Here is a 26936-nt window from a genome sequence, read left to right on the forward strand (position 1 = left end):
TAGTTGCTCACAAAGAAGTTTAATTCATTTATTACCTGTGCACAAGAGAAATAACTACCAATAAAAACCCAAAAGATATACAGTATTTTTACATGGTGGTTAAAAGTAATTAGAGTATCACATGACAGTGTCAGTGAAAATATGCGCCCAATTACAAATCATAATGCAAGTCAGAATCTCAAAGGGATAAAGCTTGAAGAGCTTTGAGGCAAAAGCAGTTTTAGAGCAAACGTCTGGGCTTTCTGAATCGGCACAAAGATGAAGGTAATTTACAATCAATCCTTGTGAATATTGAAACAATGTTACAATGCAGGTTTCTGTACAGTTGTCAAGATTAGATCAGATCAGCAATCCTAGTATTTTAAAAGAATTTGCCAAAGCACTTCTGCTAAGAGATGCTTACTAAAGATGCTGTAAGATTCTACTACACTGGAGTTGTTTTATATTTCATTTATTCTGTTTTTGAGATGTTTTATTATTCTGCCATGAAAAAGTTGCTTGGAAAATAAACTGCTTCCATGTGTATATACTTGAGATAAAAGAGCAAGAATAGGAGCTAAATCAAGTGGTATAAATCTTACAGCATTTCGCTAGCAAGAGAGACATGCCAAGTCACAATAAGCAATATGTACCCACAAATCATAGCTTCAATTAGTATCCTCTTTAATTTGTATTCTACATAAATTACTATCGAAGGCTAATGTTTAAGAAGCAACTAAATTGGACAGTTGAAGGTCAGATAAAACCTGGTCACCCAACTGCGGAAGCAGATTTCCTTTAAAAAAGAATCACAATAAATGCAGAATGAAGAAGTGTTTGATGCATGCAACAACCAAGTGAAAAGCATTGATTCCCACTGTTCGAAGAAAACTACCGCACTCCACCTTAATGCATCAGACTGGGTTTAGTTAGAACAAGACAATTCCCAAGAGTCAGAATGAAATAAAGCTGGTATTTTAAAGATTTAAGAGCTGTTATCAAAAATAAATTACATTTTTCAAGTTTCAGAAATGTTGCTATGATGGTTGGGAACCCAGTAGCCTTTCAATGGCTGCATTGATATCACCTCCTGTTGCTATTAGAGCTTGTAGGTTTGCTTCGCGGTTCAAGAAGCCCATTGCACTGAGCTGCTCCAGTTGCTGCTGAAATCGGACCTCTGGGTTTTGTAGTTGCTAAAGACAAAACGTAATCTATGTTATACACCTATGCCCATGGACAAAAAAAAAAAAAAAACGAGAAAAAGGTGTTCTTTTCAATCTTTCTACTTCTTGAAAATAATACTCTATTATTTTTCTAAACTTAAGAATGCCTGTTCTCAAGCCATGGCCTCAACAAGACAGTGATTATGAAGATTTTTTCCCCGTGTCAGGAGCAGCTTGAGAAACTGCAAGTTGCTTCTGGTGTGAGAGAACTGTCTGCAAGGACATTGCTCAGGGAACGCCTGGATGTTTTGATGTTTTACCATCCTTGTGGGGCGCTTCTTTCATGTCCCCACATGGGGGGCTGGAGCTGATGGAGAGCGCTCAACCTGCTCTCCCTAGATTCCATCCTTTGGCCTGTCGGTCAGCAATCCTGCCGGCACAAGGGTTTAACCAATTGTGCCACTGGGGGTTCCTATTACAAAGGTAGGAAGACTGAAGACTGAAGACAGCTTCCTCTATTCTGAGTATATGGAAAGAGTAACTAATTGTACAGTTGAAGGTCAGATAAAACCTGGTCACCCATCTGCGGATGATGGTTGTTATTATTGAGGCTGTATTCTTCCTAGAGTTAAAGTGTTTAGCTGAAGGCCTTCAATTTTGCCTTTATATTTTAAATTTAGAAACTGATTTGCTAGAAAGAAAAAACAATAACTTCATCTCACGAAATAGGGATCAGTCGCTTCCAGAAAGTAGTCAAAGACCTAGCATACTTTGGACCTCTTCCCAGGAAAAGGTCACACTACACAGGACAATAATTTGAGAAAAGATTTTTCTTTTGACACTGGACATTGGTTTTGAGCTTTTCCATGATGGAATGGAACCACTGGAGATCAACCAAAGCATAGAGCAATCAGTTATTTTATTGTACCTGAGCATTTGCCCCAGCAAGTGCTTGCAACATCTGTTGAACAAATTGCTGCTGTCCAGTTTCACCAGTTCCTGATGCTGGAGTTGCATTTTCACTTGGGACGGAAGTGGGTGCTGTGGTTCCAGTAGGAATGCTGGTGCTCCCCAATCCAGCACTTCCTAAACCAGAATTTCCCAAACCTGCTAAACCAGCATTGAATCTATAGAAAAGAGGGAAAAGGTTAAGGTGAATTACATGGCAGTAAATACATGAAGAACCTTGTCTTGGTTCTCCAAAAACAAAAACAAACAAAAAACCCCCCATTAATTAAGAACTGTGCGTGTAACAGAAATAAAGACCACTCAGAAAGGACACATTACAAGAAACACCCTACCACTTTTTAGTCATCTGAATTAATACATATGGCAGCCGATCAAACGTTCATAGTCTCTGCGACAGTTTCATGATTTATGATCCAACTACAATAAATTGCCAATTTCTTACCCAGGTATAAGTCCTGGCGCTTCTGTTGCTAGAGTCTGTAAACCTTGCTGAATCTGTAGCAAAGCTTGCATAGCCCTGGGGTTCGACATGGCAGAGAGCGTGTCTGGATTTTGCATCTACCAAGAGAAAGAAAGCCATGATGTGTCAAACTTGTACACACTGAAAGGATTAATTTAGGATCACTTGAAACTTTATTCCTTTTGTCTACCAAAATTTCCCTTCAATGCTACACATAAAACAAATTGAAATTTGAGGGAACATAAAAAGCCTCCCCAATTCTAGAAGTTTGTGGCTTTTTCAAGACATAAGCTTTCTGCATGGTTTTCAGGGTCAATGCACCCATCTTGAATGTGTATGTGTGCCTGCAAATCCATGCTAATAATGTAGCTTCCACAATGATATAGAGCTGTGGGCTAAAACATATACGATGGCTGGACAGGACAGAAAAAGCAACCAATTGTATAAATCAGTTGTTCCCAAACTTATTTGGCCTACCCCCTGGACATCATTTTTTCTAAATCTTCTCTTCTTTCTTTTATGCTTTCACTGCCCCCTTGCAGTTATTCATCGCCCCCAAATGCACCTGTGGCCATTAACACCCCTCCCCCGGATTGCTGCAGCACCCACCAGGGGGCGGTAACGCCCACTTTGGGAATCACTGGTATAAATGATATAGATGTTCTGGAAATGTTTTGTGGAGTTAATAATAGGATGATTCAGATAAATGAATCCAACTATTTTCTTTGGTGACAGATCAGTCTCCAGGTGAATGACTCACTGAACTTTTAGACAAAGGAAGTGATGTTCTGTGACAATATTGTTATTTTGGCTTACTTGCTGAATGAAAGTTGGAATTTGTTGTCTCATTTGTTCTTGGAGCTGAGGATTCCCAGCAAACAAAGGATTATTCAGCATCATCTACCAAAAAGGAAGTACACATTTTTTCACTACAGAGCTGCAGAACATTTCTAAAATAACTGGAGGCCATGTCATCTTCATAAATTATTTCCAAAAAACCAAATACCTATAGAAGAAATCTAGACAAAGCAATTATTGGGGCCAGACTGTTTGGATGTCATTAATGCAGTTTTGCCCAATACATATTTCTAACAACCTAAAGTATCATGATGGGAGACGGAGAAGTGACAAAGTAGATCTCGTTCTGATATGAACTTGTGATGACTTTAAATAATTGCTCCTGCTGGTCCAGATCAGAAAACCTCCTTCTGCCTGCTTTACAATGTGAACTCCGGAGCCCATAACAGACCAAGCATGAGGAGGGTGCTGATTCCAACCAGAACTACAGTAGGATTTTTTAGCGGGGTACAAATAAAGGTTTATTATTATTATTATTATTATTAATAATAATAATAATAATAATAATGTTGCCTTTGTAAGGTTGTCCTGAGTCCCCTTCAGAGTTGAGAAAAGCAGGATATAAGCAGAGATTATCTCTGTAGGCAGAGATGAAATAGAAATATTGGAAAGGGCAGCAAGCAAGAACAGGCTAAAAACAAAACCAAAACTGGAAGCAACAGAACAAACAAGTTACAGGTCATTAGACTTTGTACAATTCAAAACAGAGAAAATTTTTCTGACTTCACCAGGTGCTCAGAGAAGCAGCTTGGCATCCCAATTCAGGATGGACTTCCGGACTCACCTGTGCAGCAAGATCAGGGTTCTGGCTCAATGACTGCATCATGCTTCTCATGTAGGGGGCAGACAACATGTTCTGCATCAACTGTGGGTTTTCTGTTATTTGCTGCATCAAGCTTTGCATTCCAGGTGTGCTGAACATTCCAGCTTTAAAGAGTAAGAGCCAAGTGTCAGCAATTCAGCAATCTGGCACCACAGGTCATGGATTAGTACTATGTCACTATCAACAATGATGCAGACATTCAATTCAAGAACAGAAGGAAAACAAGGCCTAGTGACCATACTGATTTTAGTGAGTAACATGTCTTTAAAAATGTACTGAATCCACAAATACGAATTAGTTCAAGTCCAAAGGGAAAAGAGAAGTAATGTCTGCTTCCTTAAGGACCACCTCTGCACCGTGAACTTACATCCTAGGCCAGGTCCCAGGTTTGGTGCTGTTGTGCTCTGCCCTGTGCTTGTCGTGGTGCTACTCCCAGCATTGGAGCCTCCGCTGGTGTTGTCACCACTGTTGCTTCCGCTGCCCGGGGAGCTCTGTGTGCCGGACTGAGGAGCCCAAGGGTTTGGCAGAGGGTCTCGGTTTTCTGTGCGTGACGGCTGGCTGTCCCCACCTGATGTTGAATTGCTGACTAGTGAAGCAAATGGATTGCCTCCAAACTATAGAAGAAAAATGTTCATCAATAAACAGCAACTTCTACTTTAAAAAAATGTGTTAAAGCCGTGGCTAAGATGTACTTTAAATTTTCATGATGGCACTGAAGAAAGTCCCCACCAACGTGTCGCTCTCCAAATTCTGCAGTGCTAATAGTCAAGATCAGTGGTTCCCAAACTGTGTTCTGAGAAATCTGAGCATGGAAAGGGTTCCACGAAAAATCTTCAAAATCTAATTTAAAATGGATTTTAACCACACAGAAAGACCATGAGACCACCTACTGATTGCCTCTAATATAAAGGAAGGGAGAGTGCAGATTATTTCCAAACATCTACTCGCCAACAGAAGTAACGTTATCACAGTCTGGCATCTCAGACCTGCACAACCTCACCAGGGAAAGTGCATGGAAGTTCTGAGAGTTCTTCCTGCACATACCAGAGAACTCTTGGCTTTTCCTGCAACATCCCAAAGGTTCTTTTTTTAAAAAAATGCTAGCATACAACTTCTCCCTTTTTCAGTTCAGGGTAATCTCATACTTGCTCCATATTTTCTCATTAATTCCAAACCTACTATGTTTTACAAAACATTCAAACAATAGGAGCAAATGAAAGAAGGAAAAACGTTGTGGGTCACAAAACCTAGAAAAACCAGGAATAAAGTTAGGGGAACATGTCTTCTGAAGAGTTCTATGACCAAAAATGTTTGGGAACCACTGGTCAAGATTAAGAATCCAAACCACAGTAGAGACAAACAGCACTTACTCCTTTTGCTCAGACTCCTCTATCTAGTGAAAGCCATATTTCTGCCTCTCATTAAGTTTTCTCTCTTGCAAGTGTGGCTTAAGTGAAGTGCCCACCTTTATATAGTCAAAAGATGTATCTCAGTAGAAAAGTAGGCATCTATAACCAAAATATTAAGCAAGATGCCCCATCATTTTTAAAGAATTTAGGGGAATGGGTTTTTAAAGTATCATGTTATACTCAACAGCGATGACTGCATCATGGAACAAACTTAACAATCCAATTCAACATTATATATACATATATATTCTCTTAGAACTAAAGTAGATCTGATGCTGAGGACACCAAAGTTGTGACAGTTCTCCCATTGCATTATATTGGTTCAAGCTAGCACAAGCAGGATGCTGCAGGATGCTAACACAACATAATTTTGTTCTGGCACTAACACAAGTGTGTACCTTGTGATACCAAATGTAAGTTTTACCACTCTAGATATTTCTTCAGAACTGCTAAAACCAACACTCACCTGCTCCTGGGCGGCATTCAGCATTGGCTCCTGTATGTCCGTGTACATGCGTCGCAAAGCATTATAGCCACCAGGTATACTTTCAAGGTTGCTCAAGGCACGGTCTTGGTTTCTCATCATTTCTTGCATCATTGCAGGATTTCTAGCAAGCTCTAAAGTCTGAGAAGTTAACAAGTCATTATTAAAAGTATAGCTCTCTTGAAAAGTCACCAGACAACTACTTTGGGTGTCCTCAAAGCCACACAACATAGAACGGACTAATTTTTTGTAACTTTAATATACTCTCCCTTTCTGAAAGGCTTGTCTGTTGCAAAAGCATTATTCCATGCAGAGTTGCTCATTCTCCATGGGTTCATTCAAGTCCTAAACATCCTTGAATGAACTGAACTAACTGCATAGATCTTTGGATCCTCAATACCTACACTTTACATTACGAGGGGGGACGGGGACAACTGAATCCACTAGTAGATACTTGACAGTTGCAATTTTTTGCATAGTAGTTGTATTTAGACATAGTAGTTGTATTTAGACAACAGTCCTATGTACAAGAACACTGCAGCCACATCCCTCTCTCTTAGTTGTATTAAGTCATAATTCCTTACTACATCTGGACATGGAAGGCCGACTTAATGTTGCCTAATATACCAAAATAAATTACAATCAAAGTCGAAAAGAGAAAAAGGTATGGCTGCCACAGCACTTGGCCAATATCTCAGAAACCTTATGACACCTGGGACAATTATCTGATTGCAGTCAATATAATGGATGTTGGTTGAGAGCATGTGTCAAGAAAAACCCAAATTCAGTGCATGGGATCTCCACTTACAAAATCTCAGTACACATAGAAAAGGCTTCTCTTTGAGAACTTGGGAAAATTGTTGGAGCTCACAATAACTTTGTGAGAGGTGATCAATGGCTTGACTTAGGGCTGCTTCATATATTCATATAGTCACGTGGTAAAAACAAGGCAAGTTAAGTACAATGTATGAAACAAGGTAGAAGATTGTTTGAAAAAACACTAAGTTTAGGAATTTGATTAGAAGATGCGGAAATGATGCTGTTTTAAACCAATGACTTACCTGTCTCATTATATCTGGATTATTAAGCATATGACTGATCTCTGGATTTCGCTGTATCAACTGCTGCATCTGAGGGTTAGCCATAATTAATTGTCTCATTAGATCTGGATTTGAAAGCATACTTTGAACGAAGGGATTTTCCATAATTTGAACCATCATCTCTGGATTAGACATGAGCTGTCTCTGCATTTGACTCTGTAATTCTGAGAAGTTTGAGGTATTCAGGCCAAGGCTACTCAAACTTGCAAGTCCTCCAAGGCCACCTTTGGGGAACAATGAGAAGAGGATTACTATTTTCAGTATGCTTCTAGATCAGTTTCCATTTGGGTGTGGAGGGGTTTTTTTTAGTGCAAGACAACTAAACATGTCCAGGCTTTCCTATAATAACAACTGATCACACCAAGACCTTTAAAAGGTGTATCTCCCAAATCAAATTCAAGTGATATCCAATCATTTCTAACACAAGCTCTCACTCTAATAAACATGCTGAAGACCAGCCCAGATAGCACTGTGACCATCCTCTCTCAATATTTTAGTAATACTCTTCTCCTAAATATGTTATTTACAAAATAGTTTAACCAGAGCTAATTCAAAGACTGCAGTGGGAAAAGAGTTTCACAATGAAGTTTCCTTTCTTTATCGTAGCAGATGACACTAAGATTTAGGTAGTCACATATAAAGACACCCAACAGAGCAACTTTCTGGATGCCTTTAATAACAGTTTAATAAACTATGTCTTAATAGACTAACACGAACATGGTGCCATCATTTGTTTTCTTCTCTTGTATCACAGTTCAATCCAAAATATATGAAGAAACCCAACCAAAACATCCACACGCAACCAATGAAAATTTATTAAAACATTTTTAAAACTATGGATTTGGTAGATCTCACTCTAGTTGGGGCTAACAATTGGATTTATCCACTGGCTGCCATCCAACTAAAAACTGTATTAATCCTTATGAACAGGTTTTTTTTGTACCTTAGACCTTCAATACTTAAAAGCTTTTTCCACAAGAGGCCACATCTCAAGGCTGTGCCTAATTCCAGAAATACATTGAACAGTAAGAAAACTCGAGATTTCTTCTACAACAGAAGCTGCAACTGTCAAACAATTTTCCCCAAAATCATATGCAAATCATATGCAAATTGCTCATTTTTTAAAAAACCTTTGATTGAGGGTTTACAGTCTATGTCTGATCAAGGCTCAAAAATGGACAAGGCTTCCAGGGGGTCCTGAAGTACAGCTCCTTTCTTCTCTACAAGTTCCTATTTAACATCTACATGTTCTTCCTGAGTGAAAAAGACTCACCAAATATCCTGATTCTGAAGAAGAGGTTCAGGAAAGGGCAATTTGGAAAATGGAATATAAGTGTAAATAGCAGTTGGGAAAACATAGGAACAATAAGACTGCCTAACCAAGGAAGGAAAAGGAAGCCTCCCCCTCTTGGCAGGGTTTGCTGAAGCTCATGCCTTTCCGTCAGGAGATGCTAACACAATCACTGGTGAAGCTTTTTCCCAAAAGGTAAGGGGGAAAGCAAAAGTAAACTTCTGGGTTTTTAAGGAGGCATTTAATCCAGACCAGAGTATGGATTTAAGAGATCAGGTGGGTGTGTAAACTGTCTTTCATCTTTCCCTGTTCTTCTGTCATTCCTGTGGAGACAATTCTCGCAAACACTGGATCTTTTAAATCCACAATCCGATCCGGATTAAATGACTGCATGAAAGCAGCCCTTGTGTATCCATACAAGTCCTCCACAAAAACAAAGGTTTAAATTACGTATAATGTCAATGTGTCCAACAGTCTCTTCTTCAGATAGTTGTAATGGATGATGGCATTACTGATGCAGGTGACAGAACTAGCATCCCTTTTTTTGCATGTTTATTTCTTTAAGAATGCCTGTATAAGGGGAATAATCATGCAGTACCTAACACAGTACCATGAAACTGAATCAGAGCTTAATCAGGAAATACTCCCATCATTCTCTAAAAGAACAGTGATGAGTGGTACACCAGACCTCTACAGTTTCTTACTGCATACAGTAAGATGAAGCTCTGTTCAATTTCATACTTACAAATTAGAAAGAAACAATGCTCTTATAAAATATACCAAAATATAATGCATATAAACTAAGACAAACAGGTGCCAAGATGTAGGTCTTAACCTTTTGAAAAATATCAGGAAAAAAGTTTCCAGATAAACTTTCCAGTGGCAAGAAGCCTTACCCAAGCCAAAAGGGCTGGTGTTTGTTGAATTTGTAGATGTACTACTGGTAGATGTTGTTGTTGTAGCAGTACTCCCTGCAGTGCTTGATTGCTGGGCAGAATTATCATGTGATCTATTAAAAAACAGTACACACATTAAGATGCAGATGAGTAAGCTAATTTACAATTATCTTTTAGAAATACACATCAGGAATTCATCCTCTAGTAGTTAGTTACACTTGCCACAAAAATGAAAGCAAGAGCACCAAAATGTACTTCAACTTTAACTGGATAAGTTGCCCTGTCAAATATGTGAGGAGATCCAAGTGCCAGTAGTACAGGACTGAATAGATGCTTATATAATGACACAATCACACCTACACTTTCACAATTGTTAAGCCTATGCTGGCACAGGAAATCTGGAACCAATTCAACCATGATCACAGTTTTCCTAATGTGCAAGCATCTGTAAACTGATTTAATATACTGTATTTCTCTTGATTCAAAGACGTCATTAACTGTAAGATGCACACTAATTTCAATACCATCAGAAGAGGAAAAAAATATTTATTTACATATATAAAAAGCCACCACAATTCTAAGGTGCAGCCCATTTTATGGGGTAAAGTGTGTCTCAGAATCAGGGAAATAACATTCAGTAATTGTTAAGTTAAACCTCTCCCTTTCTTGCTCTAATACAATTTTCATATGTGGGAGTTTTAAGATCAGAGAAAACAAGTTATTATTCCACTGTGATGGACCAAGATTAGTTAGTTAGGCGATCCCTTGCTTTCCGAGGATGATTGTCTTCCAATATTCTTGTGGGTCAGTATGTGGCTGTGGAGCCCTATTCTTGCTCTGCATCTTCTTCCGCAGTGAGGGCATTGGTTTCCAGGTGGAAGGCGGTCTCGGTCGGGGTTGGCTTGACGCGCCTTCCTCTTGGCACGTTTCTCTTTTTCGCCCTCCACTAGTGCCTCCTCAAATTCTGCAGCACTGCTGGTCACAGCTGACCTCCAGCTGGAGCGGTCAAGGGCCAGGGCTTCCCAGTTCTCAGTGTCTATGCCAGAGTTTTTAAGGTTGGCTTTGAGCCCATCTTTAAATCTCATTTCCTGTCCTCCAACATTCCGTTTTCCGTTCTTGAGTTCGGAGTAGAGGACCAAGATAATGCTATAATATCACAGTACTCTATTGCTGTATAGCCTTCTACTCAGTTGTCATACTCTAAACCTAATCTACTGTTCAACAAAAGAGTATTACAAGTGCTGGAAATGCCATAACGTGATGCAATAGCAAGAAAATACTGCTGTCTTTCCAACCTACTTAGAATGCTATTCTTCTCAACCTACTTAGAAATCTAAGGATTTTTACTCCTGCAGTTCACTTCTAATGTAGAATAAGCAAAGCTTTATAAAAATGAACACAGGATGGCATGCTTCCAAGACTTTTGATTTTTTCCCCCACTTTATTTTATTAGCGATGAGGACACTAAAAAGCCAGATGGTTTTTTTGAAACAGTAGAAATAAGAAGATTTTTCCAGAAGAAAGTTTGGTTACCTTCTATTTCCTAGAGCATAATAAATTTATAAGATAGTCTGTCTTGCAGTCACTCTTTTTAGCAGCAAACTTTTAAATTGTAGTCAAATAATTCATTGTTTGGGTAACTGATTCTCAGGACAAACCTTGCTAGTCCAATATCAAAGTTCTAAACATTTAATTACTTGGTTCACTGATTTCCCATAAATGCACTTGCCCAACATTCGCTTTAGATCTAAATGTCACCTGAAAGACTATTTTCACAAAAAGATTTTTTTGTGAAAAGAACACAAATGCCTTCTTGATGAACAAAACTGAGTTCTGTGATGATATATGCCATATTACTAAGACAAGAAAAACACCTGTACTTTAAAAGAGGGTGAGTTCTTGTTTTTTTGTACAAGTCCAGTACTGACAATGTAAGCCACATTTTAAATTATGCACTATGTTGACCCAATTTGGTTTGACTAAGACTATTACAGATGAAAATAATCATGCATAATAAACAGGCAATCATACCAGTCAGCCTACCTGTTTTGCGTTTTGATGACAAGATGAACAGTAAGTCCGTCATGGATTCCATGCTGAGTCAATGTATCTTGATCTTTTAAAATTTTTCCAGCAAATATCAATACAAGCTGGTCTGTGTGAGCCTTAAAACGCTTGGAGATTTCTTCCTTAAACTAAAAGAAAGTTTGAAAATGTTGTTTATGCAGTTAATTTGTTAATTCCTAAGTAATAGTATAAAAGTTTTATTTTAAGCACACAATTTTGAAAATAATCCAAAATTAAGTAACTGGTCAGAATAGATTTTGGACACAAGGATTAGTAATAAAGCTTTAGTGGAGACACCTTTTCCCCATGATAACTTTTTCAGGAATGAATTTCCCTTCCGGAGGTTAGATTTCTCTCACTTCCTGTTACCTCACAATTGTTCTTTATTATGAATCATTTGGACTGCCTGTATACTGTCTATGACACTATAGTATTGAAAATTAAAAACAAAAATAAAGGAGTTATTAAATAAGGAAGGTTCTTTGTGATTTTTGGTCCACCTAGTTCAATCTTTATAACATGTCACTCAGGCCACTTTTACACTGCCATATAATCCAGATTATCAAAGCAGATAATCCACATTATCTGCTTTGAACTGGATTATATGAGCCTATACTGCCATGTAATCCAGTTCAAATCAGATAATCTGGATTTTGCATGGCCGTGTAGAAGGGGCCTTGATTAATAAAGGAAGCAACATATTCCTCTATAAACTGGAAAGGCACCCATAGTTTATATAAATTGCACCTTGTTTTTAGCTAGGATGACGTCAGAGAAAACAATGATCAACTGGCATGAACATCTCCATACAACTAACTTCTAGCATTCTATTAAAAAAAAAATCAGAATCTGAAACTAAAGCTCTATGTTAGCCATACATTTAGGTCATTGTCATTGCAAGACTAGGTGCATTCCTAAATTTTGATACAGGGACAGTTCACTCTTACCCACAATACTTGGGAGAGAGCACAGAACTTCAGCAGACCAAAACATTTCATGTGCCCATGTGCAACCAAGCTTTGTAAAATAGCAAAAGTAAAGTATGTCACCTATTGCAAGGTATAGATCAGTGGTTCTCAACCTGGGGTCCCCAGATGTTTTTAGCCTACAACTCCCAGAAATCCCAGCTAGTTTATCAGCTGTTAGGATGTATATTGGGTCTGCTAAGTGCTTAGCATACCACATCGAACACTGAAGTGTGTAGAAACATCTAAAGAGTTCACTGACACAGTGGTTACTTCTACTCTTGAACAGCCACACCCTCTGTATGTGGCAATTATATGACATCAAACTGTGGTTCTCTTCTATTTTTTCCAGTGCTTATTCAATTTTTCCAGATGGCAAAGAATCCAAGTTATGCAGAAAGAGTGATGAGTGCTTCAGTCTCTGCTTACTTCAGCTCTACTGACCCATCTTTTAAAATGTGTTGAGACATGTTGGGCAGGCATAGATATTATCACACATTTCCTTTAGTACACCTTTCTTGTTATCTTTCTCGACAATTTAACAAACCTTTTAGTAAAGGGAATATTGGTCTTACCTGTGATACGTTCTTTTCCAGCAGATAGGGGATATTAACCCCTCAGCAAGCTGGGAAATGAACTTTTCACTGCACTGACATGTTTTTCTGCTGATGTGTTTCAATAAAAGTTACTGACAGGGTAATGCAAGTGCTTGTCAATGAAGATGCATTTTAGCACAATTTAGAAACCTATGTAACAAAACATGCTGCCTTTTCTAGTCTTTCTGGTTGCTTTTGTTTCAAGAACAAAAACAGTGTTGATCAGGTGCCTTAAAAGACCTTTCAAATGTTTCTGAAATAACTGGACAGGTGTTGTAACACAAGTTTTTTTTAAAACAAATGGCTCTCCTGTGTGTTTTGTGCCTTCTCTGTTTATACTATCAGATCCAATAGTGCAATTGGAAAGTAAAGAAAAAAATAACGTTAGTTCTATGACATAGTTCTAATAGTGACACAATAGCTCTTGGGAGTCATCAGTCTGGAAGCAGGCTGTGTGCCAAAGAAATTAGCAGTAGGTGTAAAAGCCACCAACTATTTAGCTGCTAGGAAAACAGCCAAAACCTCTGCTGACCCAAACATCTCATTTTACAGAGCAGAGTAAATAAAAAGAACATTAAAATTTAACTCTAGTAAATGTTTAAGATGTATCACTCTATTAGGTCCGTATGTCATCATTGCATCATGCATTAACCAAACACTGTTTTTTTTACTGTTGAGATTGCATAAGCAAGCTGTGCCAACTAGTTGCTTATGGAAACTCTTTTCTTTAGTCTTACACTTTCTCCAGCTCTCCTCAATAAGCATTCATTTTAAAGCAGGAATCATCACAAACTCCCTGTTATGGTATGAAAAAATAGACTTTTAAAAAACTATGCTCTGATCCTGAAATTGTAAGTGCAACATAAGTGATTGAACCTGGTCAATGCACACACTGGCCACTATGGATTGTGACAAAGGGAGTGCTCCCGCATGGAGGATCCTCTACAAAAGGAGCCCTTTCATAATAGGAATGGGTTGTCTTCCACAGCAGCCTCAGAAAAGCAGGATAAAGTCTGTTTTGCAAACTCCTCCTACCTACAAGGATTTATCATTTCCTTTTTCTGTTGGTGTGTTTGAACTCATCTGGGCACTGGCTGTCTTTCCAGCTATAACAGGCACGGACAAACTTTAGCCCTCCAGGTATTTTGGACTTCAACTCCCACAATTCCTAACTGGCTGGGATTGTAGGATCAGAGTTTTCACATGCCTAAGCTACACCTTTGTTACCCTTCTCACTAGGCTTCTCTACCCAAAGATGAGTGTTGCTTTCTCATGTATAGAAGCAAACTATTGGTAGTAGAGTGGTATCTTCACTACTTTCTTTTCTTTCTGCAAAGCTAACAGGCAACATAGCTGGATCAACCTTACAATACCATACAGTGTTCTAGTACTTCTGGAGCAACCCAGAACCATTGCCTAAATTCTGAGCTTTGACCATAAGGTTGCAAAAGGTCATGTTGTTGCTCCCTCTAGATTTCTGCAATTCTGCAATGGGAAATCTAGCATACCAAAAACTCCTACAGGCACCAGGTAAGATTTTCTTTATATTACTGGAGTAGTCAGAAATTGCACACTGCTGCTATTCCGACTATAAAAGAGTCCAGGAGAGTGAATAGACTGACTTCCACTCTAGCCTCAATGGTGGTATGAAGTTGCCAGTCTGCTCAAACACATTCCTGTCAACAAAGGTCAGACACTTAATGGGGAGGGGAATCAGAAGTTAGGCACAGCCAGTATTAAGAATTTTGCCTCTCACTTTGCCCCAAGGGAAACATGCTTTATCACTACCACTTTCCAGAGCACAAGTGGGTACTGCATGGTCCTCCAGATGTTCATAAACAATAACTCTTATCATCCCTTCCCATTTGCTATGTCATTCACTGCTTCTGGCAGGGGCAATACAATAGCAGGAAGGCCACACATTGCCCATCACTCTACCCAAGAAAGGATACAAGTATAAAGGAATGGATAGAAAACAAAGGATTTTTAGGGCCGGGAAATTGAAGTAAGACAATTGAGGTAATAAGGAATTCTAAAGGATGAATTGCACATGTCTAAAGATATACTTGCCTTACTTTACCACAGCCCTTCAAACATTAATTATCTAGCAAAGCAAAATGTCAAAGAGCAGAGAACAGGCTGCAGATTAGCAGTTAGTGAGGTGCCTCACTCACAAGGAAGCAAAACATTATACAGAAGGCAAGAACCTTACTCAAAGTACTGTGACAAGAAACCTTCAGTAAACCATTTCTCGAGATTACAAGACAGCCCTATTTGGCACTCATTCCTAGTATTTTCAACACATATATAAGTGTTTTGAAAAATGTAGCTTTATAAATGTTTACAGATCTAGTGACCCAATTTGGATGACATGATAAGCTAGGGATTTGGAGGAATCATACTTTATCAGTTATGAGCAGCATGCTGATGCCCTCTTACCAATCAGCCCTCCTTCCACTAGGAAGGTGGGACTTAAGAAAACACAGAGCTTTGCTTAACCTATGAACCAAATAAGGATGAAGAGCCCTCTGAGTTGTTTCTCTCCCAATAAATCAGCAAAAGAACTCAGCATTCTTATTAGGTTTCATTCTTGATTTGTTGGGGGAGAAGAAAACCAGAGGAGGGCTGCCATGTTTGAATAACACACTAAGAAACCATAAAGTGAAGTTTTGGTGAGCTTCTCCTGCAGAAAGCTATCCAAACCCAGGAGTGTTTTTTTTTTCCTCTTGGCTCCTCCAGCGCATTTGGAGGAGCCGAGAAAAAAAAATATTCCTGGGTTTGGATAAGTTCAGATCAGTGGCGGTTTATGGACTCCGTGGGAGCTTGCAGTCGGTTTCCAAAATGCTTTTGTGGGCACTCTTGAGCGAACCAGATCTCTTTGATCCACATCCTGAATTGGAGTAAGTGGCTTTATGGATGCCCTAAAAATACATTTTGATTATTTTTTAACACAGAGACACCTACCTTATCTATACAAAAAGATCTGGCTAAAATCAGAGTGCAAGGGTTTACAAGAAGGAAATACATTCTCTATAATCACAAGGAAGTCAAAGCAAAATGATCTGAGGAAAACTGAGTAGAAAGTACAGCAGCCAGAAAGTCAGCAGTTTTGTTTCCTATTTACCAGCTTTTGTAATGTAGTCTTACTGTTGTGACTGAAATGAAAAGGAACTAAAAATGTTCCACTTCCACTATACCATATTTACTAAAATCTAATTCTCACCTTTCTTGGTTAAATTACCTTCCCAAAATTGGAGTGAACATTAAGATTTCTTTATATAGTAATTTTACTGCTAAGTGAAAGCAAAAGGAGAAGCTATTTCAGAAGCATCTGGTGCTCCTATTTGACGGATGGCATCTCTAATTTAATTGCCATGGCTCAATGCTATGCAATCCTTGGATTTGCAGTTTGGTGACACATCAGCATTCTTTGGCAGCCCCCATGAAACTACAACTCCCTTGACTCCACAAACATTGAGCCAGGGCAGTTAAAGTGGATTCATTCTACATCATAGAGGCACCCCAAGGTTGTTGTTGTTTTTTTCAATTGCTGAAAGCTTTAGCCTTCTAATACTTTTGCTTTAAAAGAAGGAATTGCATGCATGCAGCAACCTTTTTTGTACCTTTTTTGACCAAATTACAAAGAGTGCACTTTTTGCTGTTGCACATTACATTTGCTAGCAAATATTTTTTTTTGGTTTCAGGGTTTTAAAAAATGAGGTGCACATTAGATGCACTGGCACATTAGACTTAAGTAAATCCGGTTATATTTCAATGGTGTGATATAAATTAATACTTGTAGTAACAGAGTGAAATTTACAATCCAAGTCTCACTTCATAACATCCACTTATGAAAGTTTTCTAATAATTTTAAAGTCACTTTGATAGGCAAGTCGTTGCACTTCAAATGGCATAAGCCTCACAAGTTCAATAGTACATAGTTGCCATTTGACCTATTTAATACGTAACACTGACATATATTGACTTCATATGACTTGAATGTTGGAAGACTTATCAACACAGAAGCTGTCCACATAGTAAGTGATATATTGTAATGTTAACAAGAGACAAACAAATGCAGTCATCAGCGGAAACCACCCATTTTTCAGGACACAATTTCTTCCCATTGATGTAGTTTGAGGTAGTTCAGTTCTCCCTTCCTTAAGTTCACCAGGATTTAACTTTTAAGACTGGGTTCACTTCAAATGGTTTGGGAGAGACAATGCTCCTAAATATGCAGAAAATTTGGGGAAATGTCAACTCAGTCCCTCCCTTCAAGTCAGACTCTGTTTACAGGGGAGCAATGAGAACATTACTACTTATCAACTTTTCCAAAACTGATCAGGGCAAAACAGACCCTCCCCAGCAAGTCTACAAATAACAGAAAGTCCTAAAGGAAGGACAGTATTAGTTAGAGGTAACCAACAGTCATTGCTGGCTAAAAGAACAGTTAAAATGTGAATTCTGCTCCTAACATTTATGATGCTTTTCCCTTTTAATTTGCTTCTAACAAATTAGAACCTTCTTTAGAAAGACAGCTTTACTATAAAATGCTGTAGTCAAACCATCAAAAAGAGTAAATAACTCCGTCATTCACTAAAATGACAAAAAGAAATAGTCCTTTGGAGTGTAACAATTGCTCTCAAGCAATAAGGTAGGATATAGTTCTGGTTTTTGTCTTAGATTCATGAGCTGGCTATTTTTCTTCAAGGCCAAAGATGTGCTATATATTTATTTATTTTATTTATTTATTTACGGCATTTATATGCCGCCCTTCTCACCCTGGAGGGGACTCAGAGCAGCTTACAATATATATTTTCATACAATATATTATATTATTAGCATAGTACAGTAACAGTATATATTACTATATTGCACTATACCATTATATTGTAATATTATTAGTAATATTACATGTATATACAATATACTATATTATATTATTAGTAAAGACAAGATGGAAGTGTCTTCTGCTCCCTTCTGTCTTCGCTCTAGCCAGAGCATTATTATTTATATATATTTATATATATATTATTTATTAATAGCTTACATACATGTGGACAGTTAGCCTAAAATAATGTAGAACTGATTATTGTGCTGAGGGGAAACATCCATTTGAAGTATCTTTGGTTTCACGCAGTTATTTGTATTTTTACCTTTTAACCTTTATAAGCCATAACAAGATTAATCTAATATTTAAATGACTCCATATAGTTGTTCAAATGTGAATGATGTTTGAATTATAGAACATGAAGGAACAGTAGAATCCTACCTTCTTTTTTGGTTTCTTAATAAAAACAAGAAAGCTTGATGTGCTTTACCTTAGTTAAAGGTAACAAACTACATTTCTGATCTCAAAGAAATGTTTTTAAGGCTTTGTACGGTTTTTTATATTCTTATATTGTATGCTAATGTTGTTAACAGTATTTTATAATTGTTTTATTTGTTATAATTGTTCAAGCATCAAATTGCTGCCAATTGTGAACCGCTCCAAGTGGCCTCTGGGCTGAGAGGGGTAGTATATAAATGTGGTAAATAAATAAATAAATCTGATCTAAATGGACAGAACTGTTAGCCTTTTTATCTCCTTTGAAAGCAAATACAAGATAAATGTGGGGATTCATTGCTCAATATTATAAAAGACACTGATTTCAAGAAGCACAGTGGACTCTTGTCCATATGTAACCTGAATGTTGAATGGTTGCATCAATAGGAGAAGCCTGCCCCACACTTCTCTAAAGCATACTATAACAAAAAGCTCCACCCAAATCAAGATGCAATGCTATCACATCACGAAATCTGGGGAGGGAAAAACAACATTGTCAACAACTGCAGTGCTTGTTATTAGATATGCTATACTATACAGTAAGATGAATGGATTCATTTTAGCTCTTGATTTTTCCAACTGCAGCAGTTAGACCTCATGGTTATCAGGCTTTCTAATATGTGTCTCCACAGTTTAGGAGGATAATAATAATAATAATAATAATAATAATAATAATAAACTTTATGCCCCGCCACAATCTCCCCGCTGGGGACTCGGAGTGGCTTACATGGGGCCAAGCCCGGACAACATATTACATCAAAATAAAACCAAACAATGAACAACAAGCAACATCATCAAAAGGAAAGAAAATATGAATACAATAACAAAATAACATCACAATAAACAAAAAAAACACAGTTGCAGTAACAGTGGGCAGGCCACATGTACAGGATAAAAAGTTAAAAACTCTAATGAGATGAAAATAAGAGCAAGCTATTTGTAGCGATCTCATAAAGACACACATTTGGGGGGGGGGGGGCGTGTACTCCAGTGACAGAAGTGTTGAGGGGAGCAATACTGTCATGTTGTGCACCAACTCGCCAATGGCACAGCGGAAGAGCCAGGTTTTAAGGTTCTTTTTAAACGTTTCTAGTGTAGGGGCTTTCCTGATCTCTCCAGGTAATGAGTTCCAGAGTCGGGGAGCCACAGAGACTCGACTTGTACCCACAAGTTGAGCCTGTGATATTGGCAGGGGCAAGAGGAGGGCCTCCCCCGAAGATCAAAGGGCCCGGGTTGGTTCATGGAGAGAGAGATACGGTCACGAAGGTATGTCCATTTCTCTAGACAATGACTGCTGAGTTTGGCATTTAGGAGTTGAAGCCAACACCTGAAACATGAATGTTTCAAACTTCATTCCAAAGGGAAAATATAAGTAGTAGTAACAGTATGTTCCAACACAATCTATAAGAAGTAATTTTCTTATTTGAACATTGGTGACTAGGACCTTTCTGATCTACTGGTAAAATCTATTAAAAACAGCTTCCAAAGAACTGGGTTTTTTTAAGGTAAATTGGCATCTTCATCCAAATACAGCCCAGTGGCATAAAAATTTAAGGGATTCCGAACCTTATGTAAGAGGCATTAACATACAGTACCTACAATTGTGACTGAACTAAGAGCTCACTTGACCAGAAATTGCTTAATCCAAGAACATCAAAGACAAACATTAACAAATCAGATTTATATACAGTCGTTTGGAACAAATTGTCTTTCCAATGCTCATTTTGAGGTACCCCACCCCCCAGCAAATAAATATATTCTAGAAAAGGAGCAAAATAACAGAATAAACACAGAGCTTAGCTATATGTCAAATTAAATAACTGTTAAAAGCATGATGGTTTTACAACTATGCAGCAGTGAACAGAATGAAGCACTAGATATTCTATTTTGAATATAATTCACATTGGACCTAGTTCAATAGCAAGCAGAATTTTAAAATTTCTAAGAGCAGTAGCAGCAACCAAAATCTACAGGAATCAAAAACCTGGAAGAAATATTTCTCAAGATTTCACTGAAAACCCTGCTGTATCACAGCTGAACTCTCTCCTGATTTCTCACAAGTATTACATTCTGTTTCTTTGCCTCATGAACTTCCTCACTCTTCACCTAGTAATCAGTGCCTCTCTGACAAGTGACTGTGACAAGCAGCTGTGCATTGTAGCTGGAAGGCAGACATGTACAACGAGAAGGGAGAGAAATCAAGCAAAGCATGCCATTCCCAAAGAAACATCTAACTGGGATATATATCCCAGTATGCAGGAGAGAAAGTTCACTGCAAGCTGGCTGCCATTATTATTGAGACCTGAAGGATTCATGCTTGCAAGGAAAATAGGACATGCAAAGAGATGATTAAAAGTGGACACAACACTCATATTATGCTACTGTGATTCATGCAGAACTAGTTTGAGCTTAATTAAAGAAGCAATTACAAGTCTATACACCTGAAATGTTTTAAATATGCAAAGCATACTTGTGGTCCGAAATAGCTGAACAGAAGGATTATGCATGTATATCCCTGTTAAGAGTCCATTATTATGAACAATTAAAAAAAACTGGAACCCCCATGCTCTCTTTTAAAGACTTGTAAGAATTTTACCTATCAGGGATATAACATGGCAATGTTTTAAAAAGAACTAGAGTAAAGAGAGCTACCTCTGTCTTTCTAAAGTGCACATTTCTAGAAGCTGACAAACTGCAGTGTTTTTACTCAACTGAACTAAATAACCCCAAAAGACTGGTGTCATTCCTATTATTCAAATAGTTTAGGAGGCATCATTGTGACATAAATTGCATGTTCCTAGTCCTCAGGTTACAGGAATCACAGAAGCTAGAAGGAAATACAAAGGAAGACTGTGGAAGAAAAGAATCCACAGCACTGAGGCAGAAGTGGAGATGACTCGGCAGATGCTACATTCAAGTGAAGAACATGAAGACACATGATTACTGTATATATGTAACAAATATTAAGTATACCTCAGCACACTCTAGGTACAAATTACTGGTGTTCCAAAATATTTTCTGATGTTTCTGTGTGCCTTCAAGTCATTTCTGACATATGGTGACCCTATCACAGCATTTTCCAGGGCTAAGAGAACGTGACATGCCTATAATCATGAGAACCCCTTCTCATGGCAGAGTACACTTGAACCCTAGTCTCCAGAATCATAGTCCAAGCCTCAAAAACACTATGCAACATTGGCTCCCCTTCAAAATAACAGGTATCAATAATGCAACGGGCATAATGTCCAAGTTAAGCATTCGTTCTCCAGAATTCCTAAAACCAAAACTGTCCACATGGATGGCTGAAGTGGTGACACTTTTGCTTTCTGGTGGTTCAATGTATACAAACTTTAGTCCACACTCAAAACTATTTTAAAATGTATAAAATTGACTCCAGGGTCCATGTATCAGGTATAAATAAAGTAAAGGTTAATTTCTTGTTTAAATACGGTTCCCATCTCCAAGATAATCACCATATACATATATGCAGATACAGGCAGTCCCCGAGTTACAAACACCCGACTTACAAATGACTCATAGTTAAGAATGAGGGTGAGACAGCAGAAGTGAGAAAGATCTACCCCACACCTGAAATAATTACAATGGGGAAAAGGTGTATCCACTGAAGCTTTATCACCCGTTCTTATTTCTACACCACACCACATTTTTCAAAATTCAGTTATCACAGGGACAGAAAGTGATGTGAAATCTTCTCAACAGGGGCATAGACAACAAAACAAACACCACAGGGGATTTAATCCTTCCCTATGAGATGCAAAGCTTGAAAATATTTATTTTTAGCTGGAGTTGTGCTGAAAAAAATATATCTGTTTAGACTCAAATACAAACTCAAGCTAAGAACAAACCTAAAGAATCTATCTTGTTCATTACGTGGGGATTGCCTATACAAATATTCAAAAATCCAAAAAAATCTGAAATCCAAAGCATTTATGTCCCAAACATGTTTAACCTGCTGCTCAACCTGTACTTGGAAGTAAGGTATGCTGGTTTCTTCAAACATGGCCAAGATCTCTCAAAGAAAGTACCTACATATTGGAAATATCATGTAAGCTATGCATGAATGGATGAGGCTTTCCTAAACTCACACACATCAACATATGTATGTCAGATTATCATACCTTAAAAATCTGCACCCAACTTTATTCCTTTTCTCAGAACAGAAAAGGAACATAGAATCCAGCATTCTCCTCTCACCGCAAGAAACCAGGTGCGTCTTACGAAACTGACCAGCAAGACAGGAGTACAGCATTCTCCCTCATTGATCGCAAGAACTGATATAAATTATTGTTTACTATATTTGTATCCTGCCTTGCTCAACCCGGAGGGACTCAAGGCGACCTTACAACAGGCAGCAATTTTATGCCAAATATAGATCTATCAATACACAATTACAATTAAAACCAAACAATTAAACATAACTCATTAAGAATCAATTAAAATCACATCATACAAAAAGTAACCCAAGGCCGTTCTATTTATCAACACATTACTTTGTAGTCATTGCCTCTGATAATAGAACATTATTTAGCCATCAAGACTAGAAATCTTCTCTGCATAAAAGGACAGCTCAAAGTAGTACTAGCTAGTAGTAGCTATCCAAAATGCTTGGAACCAGAAGTGTTTGGGAGTTTTTTCAGATTTTGGAGCATCTACATTTATTTGTGTGTGTGTGTGTGTGTATGTATACATACATACATACACACACAATGAAACAAAATGGGTTTTGTTTAAAAACAAAACCCATTTGTGTTTTATATACATTTTGTAGCACATAGCTTAGAATAAATTTTATACATTACTTACGTACATAATGAGATTTCTTGGGAGATGAGACCCAAATCTATAAACAAAACTCATTTATATTTCATGCACATCTTCTAACACATAGCTTGAAAGTAATTTTTACATAATATTTTGCATAATTTGGTGCATGAACCAAGTTTGTGTACACCGAATCACCAGAAAGCAAAAGTGTGCCATCTCAGCCCCCCTTGTGGACAACTGTAGATGTTGGAGCATTTGGGGTAAGGGATGATCAACCTATCCCAAGCCTGCCAGATTTGAAATCATGGCGACCCTCCCACTGAAGCTAGCTGGTCTCTCTCCCTGTCCGCCTGGCTCCTTTGTGTCCTCCTCTAGACAAAGGCAACCCTTCTTTGCGGTCATTTTGCGATTCCAGCACCAGGTGTTTTTCATCCCGTTAGCTCTACAAATGCTATCTCATTTTAAAACATAAAGGAAATGGGGGTGGGGGATCTAGAATAATCCCCTTTATAGCAAACTTTCTGGGCCTGTGGAGCAGTCGAATGCCTATCAGTGGAGGCACAAAGTAGGTAAGCGATTTCTTCATGCTCACTGTTGGACAAAATCCACAAATTAGAATGTTATATAAAAACAAATGAATGCCAACACCAAAAACAAAACAAAACAAAACAAAAAAAGCCCTGGAAGAGTATTAAATGAAAAAAGCTGAAGACCTGGCTCTGCGCACAAGCGTTTGAAGAATAAGTTTCTACAGTTTCAACACAGTCTGGATTAAGGATTATGAGCAGGGCTTTGTATGAAGAGAACAATGTACTTTATATGCTTTTTAAAATTTGTATGCTGTTTTATGTGTATTATTGCTTAATGTTAATTGTTTTTAAGTGTTTTAAAGTTTTATTGTTATTGCTGGGGGTTTTTTGCCTTAGTTGTAAGCCGCCTTGAGTCCCCTTTGGGTGAGAGAGGTGGGGCAGAAATGAGTTGAATAAATAATAAATATTATGCTCTTTAGGCTTTTTCATGGGCCCTGCTTTTACTCGGGAGTAGCTCCCTTGAACAATGTCACCCTGGTGCCACTCATTCATACCCAAGTGAAAACGACAGAGGGAGGAGAGTGCCTCTGTCTACATCAGGTATGGGCCAACTTGGGCCCTCCAGGAGTTTTGGACTTCAACTTCCACCATTACGCAAAAGATGTGGCTCGTGGCTGTTAGGAATGGAAAGGAAGGGGTCCGAGGCTGTTAGGAATGGAAAGGGAGGGCCCGAGGTTGTTAGAAATAGCACTTCAAGGAACAAGACAGACTGGAAACAAGTTACAGCATACTTAACAAAAAGGAATGTGAAAATACTTATTTAAGAAAAACAAGAAAGCAATGGACAAAACGAAGAAAGGGAGAAAAAGAAAAGAAAAAATAAAGAAAAAAGAAAGGAAAGGGAAAGAACCTCATAGAAGATACTGGGAAGTCTGAAAATCTACATTCTTATTTATTTTATTCTATCCATTTCTACATCTTTCATACTCACGATTTCATACCCCCTCCCCCCCCAGCCCTAACTTTACTCGACCTTTAACCTTTCTCTTTTCCCTTTAAACACTATTATTCCTAATCCAATCCACACTTCTACTTTTATATACATATCTCTATCTGAAGCTCTTTGATATTTTTACCATAACTTTGTGTTTTTGGGGGGGGGGGATCTAAATAAAAATTATTTTAAAATAAAGAAATGGAAAGGAAGGGGTGTGAGGCTGTTAGGAATGGAAAGGATGGGGTCTGAGGCTGTTTAGGAATGAAAAGGAAGGGGTCTGGAGCTGTTAGGAATGGAAAGGAAGGGGTTTGAGGCTGTTAGGAATGGAAAGGAAGGGGACTGAAGCTGTTAGGAATGAAAAGGAAGGGGTCTGAGGCTGTTGGAAATGGAAAGGAAGGGGTCTGAGGCTGTTAGGAATGAAAAGGAAGGGGTCTGAAGCTGTTAGGAATGGAAAGGAAGGGGTCTGAGGCTGTTAGGAATGAAAAGGAAGGGGTCTGAAGCTGTTAGGAATGAAAAGGAAGGGGTCTGAAGCTGTTAGGAATGAAAAGGAAGGGGTCTGGGGCTGTTAGAAATGGAAAGGAAGGGGTCTGAGGCTGTTAGGAATGGAAAGGAAGAGGCCCGAGGCTTTTAGGATTGGTCCAAAACGCCTGGAGGGCTCAAGTTAGCCCATGCCTGGTCAACACACTAAAATTAATACAGTAGGCCGCACATTGTGGGATCATGGGAGTTGGAGCCTTCTCTGCCTCAGAGTGGGGCGCCTCACCCGACCACAACTCGGACGAGTCCACAGCACGGAGCCCCGGGAGTTGAAAGCGGTGCCGAGCCGCGTCCATTCCCCAGTGTAGAGATTGAGGCCTCCCTCCCTCCCTCTCTCTGATGAGGCAATTGCTCCTCCCGCGTCAGCACTTCGGAGGCCGGTGACGAGGCAAAGGCCCCGCGCGGAAGCCAGCGGCGCGAGGAGGAAGGGAGAGAGAACATGGTCGCCGGTTCCATACACACACACACACACACACAAAATACCCCTTCACACAAGGCACACACTCCGCTCTGAGGCACCAGCCACGCCCCTCCCTCCCTCCTTAGCTGGCTCTCTCTCTCTCTCTCTCCTCTCACCTGCCGGATGCTGCTGGTCTCCGGCACGGCGAATTCCTCCTTCTCCTTCGGGGTCTTCACGGTGACTTTAATGATCCGCGGCTCAGTGGCGGCGGCGGCGGCAGGGGCGGGATGGCTCTCGCCGGGGCCCTGGGGGCTCTCGCCGCCCTCAGACATGGCGCGCGGGCCGACAGACGGAGGAGAAGCCGCCTCCGCTCGTTAAAGCCAGGCCGCGCGGAGAATGCCGGGTAACGCCGACCCTCCCTCCCTTCCTCCTCTTCGTCGCCTTCTTCTTCTTCCCCTCCTCGGCCCCCTTCCTCCTCCTCCTCCTCTTCCCTCGCGCACACCCCGACGCGCGACTCAGCTTTCTCTCCCAGAGTTCAACGGAAACAGTCCGGCTCGGCTACTACGGCGCCTGGTGATGACGTCAGGGGTCGGGGAAGTTGCTAGAAAAAAGGGGAGCGGGGTTGGTAAGAGAGAAAGAGAGAGAGAGGCGCAGGCGCGCATGTGCACAACGGAGAGGAACAAAAGGCTCCCCCCCCTCCCCGCGCCTCGGAGGTGCCGAGGTCACTGCGCACGCGCGGCTGGGGCGGAAAGCCCCCGCTGGCATTGTCAGGCGGGCGGATGCTCTGCGCCTGCGCAGAAAAAAACTTTTCGGCTGCTCGCAGTGGCGTAGTTAGTTACTCTCTGGTGCGTTGTGTGGTGGGATACAGGCCGGGGCAAACGTGGGTCCTCTTTGGCGTTTTGGACTTCAATTCCCACAATTCCTAACAGCCTCAGGCTCCTTCCTTTCCTCAGCTTAAGCGGCTGAGGGGGAAAAGGAAGGGGCCTCTTAGGAATGGTGGGAATTGAAGTCCAAACACCCGGAGAGCCCAAGTTTGCCCAGGCCAGGTGGAAACTTCGTGGGAGATATATATTAATCATTTATTTTTAGTGTCAGAAGCAAATGGAGAAGAATAATCATAATAATAAATGATATATATTATTATAATATCATAAAATTATAATGTATCATAATATAATAATTATATATATTATAAAATTGTAATATAATGATATAATATATCATATTATAATCATTATATAATATTAATATAATGATATAATGTATTATAATAATATAATAAAGCTTGGGAAGTGTTCAAC

The 26936-nt window shown here is 39.2% G+C and overlaps 1 protein-coding gene across 1 annotated transcript; it reads right to left on the reverse strand.

Annotated features, from left to right (window-relative positions):
- On the reverse strand, window positions 1-26296 carry UBQLN1 (ubiquilin 1). The gene is made up of 11 exons (XM_060762141.2): window positions 25812-26296; window positions 11476-11627; window positions 9433-9545; window positions 7207-7469; window positions 6128-6286; window positions 4620-4866; window positions 4214-4356; window positions 3388-3471; window positions 2554-2669; window positions 2071-2269; window positions 1-1172 (listed from the first exon to the last, which is right to left on the reverse strand). The coding sequence occupies exons 1-11, from the start codon at window positions 25965-25967 to the stop codon at window positions 1017-1019; spliced, it is 1788 nt and encodes a 595-aa protein (XP_060618124.2). The 5' UTR covers window positions 25968-26296; the 3' UTR covers window positions 1-1016.
- Window positions 26297-26936: the final 640 nt, after the last annotated feature.

This window comes from Anolis sagrei, chromosome 2, assembly GCF_037176765.1.
Source record: "Anolis sagrei isolate rAnoSag1 chromosome 2, rAnoSag1.mat, whole genome shotgun sequence".
NCBI classification, from domain to species: domain Eukaryota; kingdom Metazoa; phylum Chordata; class Lepidosauria; order Squamata; family Dactyloidae; genus Anolis; species Anolis sagrei.

Coding starts and splice junctions, on each gene's coding strand:
- UBQLN1 (XM_060762141.2), bottom strand. CDS start 25,967: ATGTCTGAGGGCGGCGAGAGCCCCCAGGGCCCCGGCGAGAGCCATCCC. Junction 4,867..6,127: donor TGAATGCCGCCCAGGAGCAG/GTGAGTGTTGGT, acceptor TTTCTTCTATAG/TTTGGAGGCAATCCATTTGC. Junction 2,270..2,553: donor GCGCCAGGACTTATACCTGG/GTAAGAAATTGG, acceptor TCTTTTCTATAG/ATTCAATGCTGGTTTAGCAG.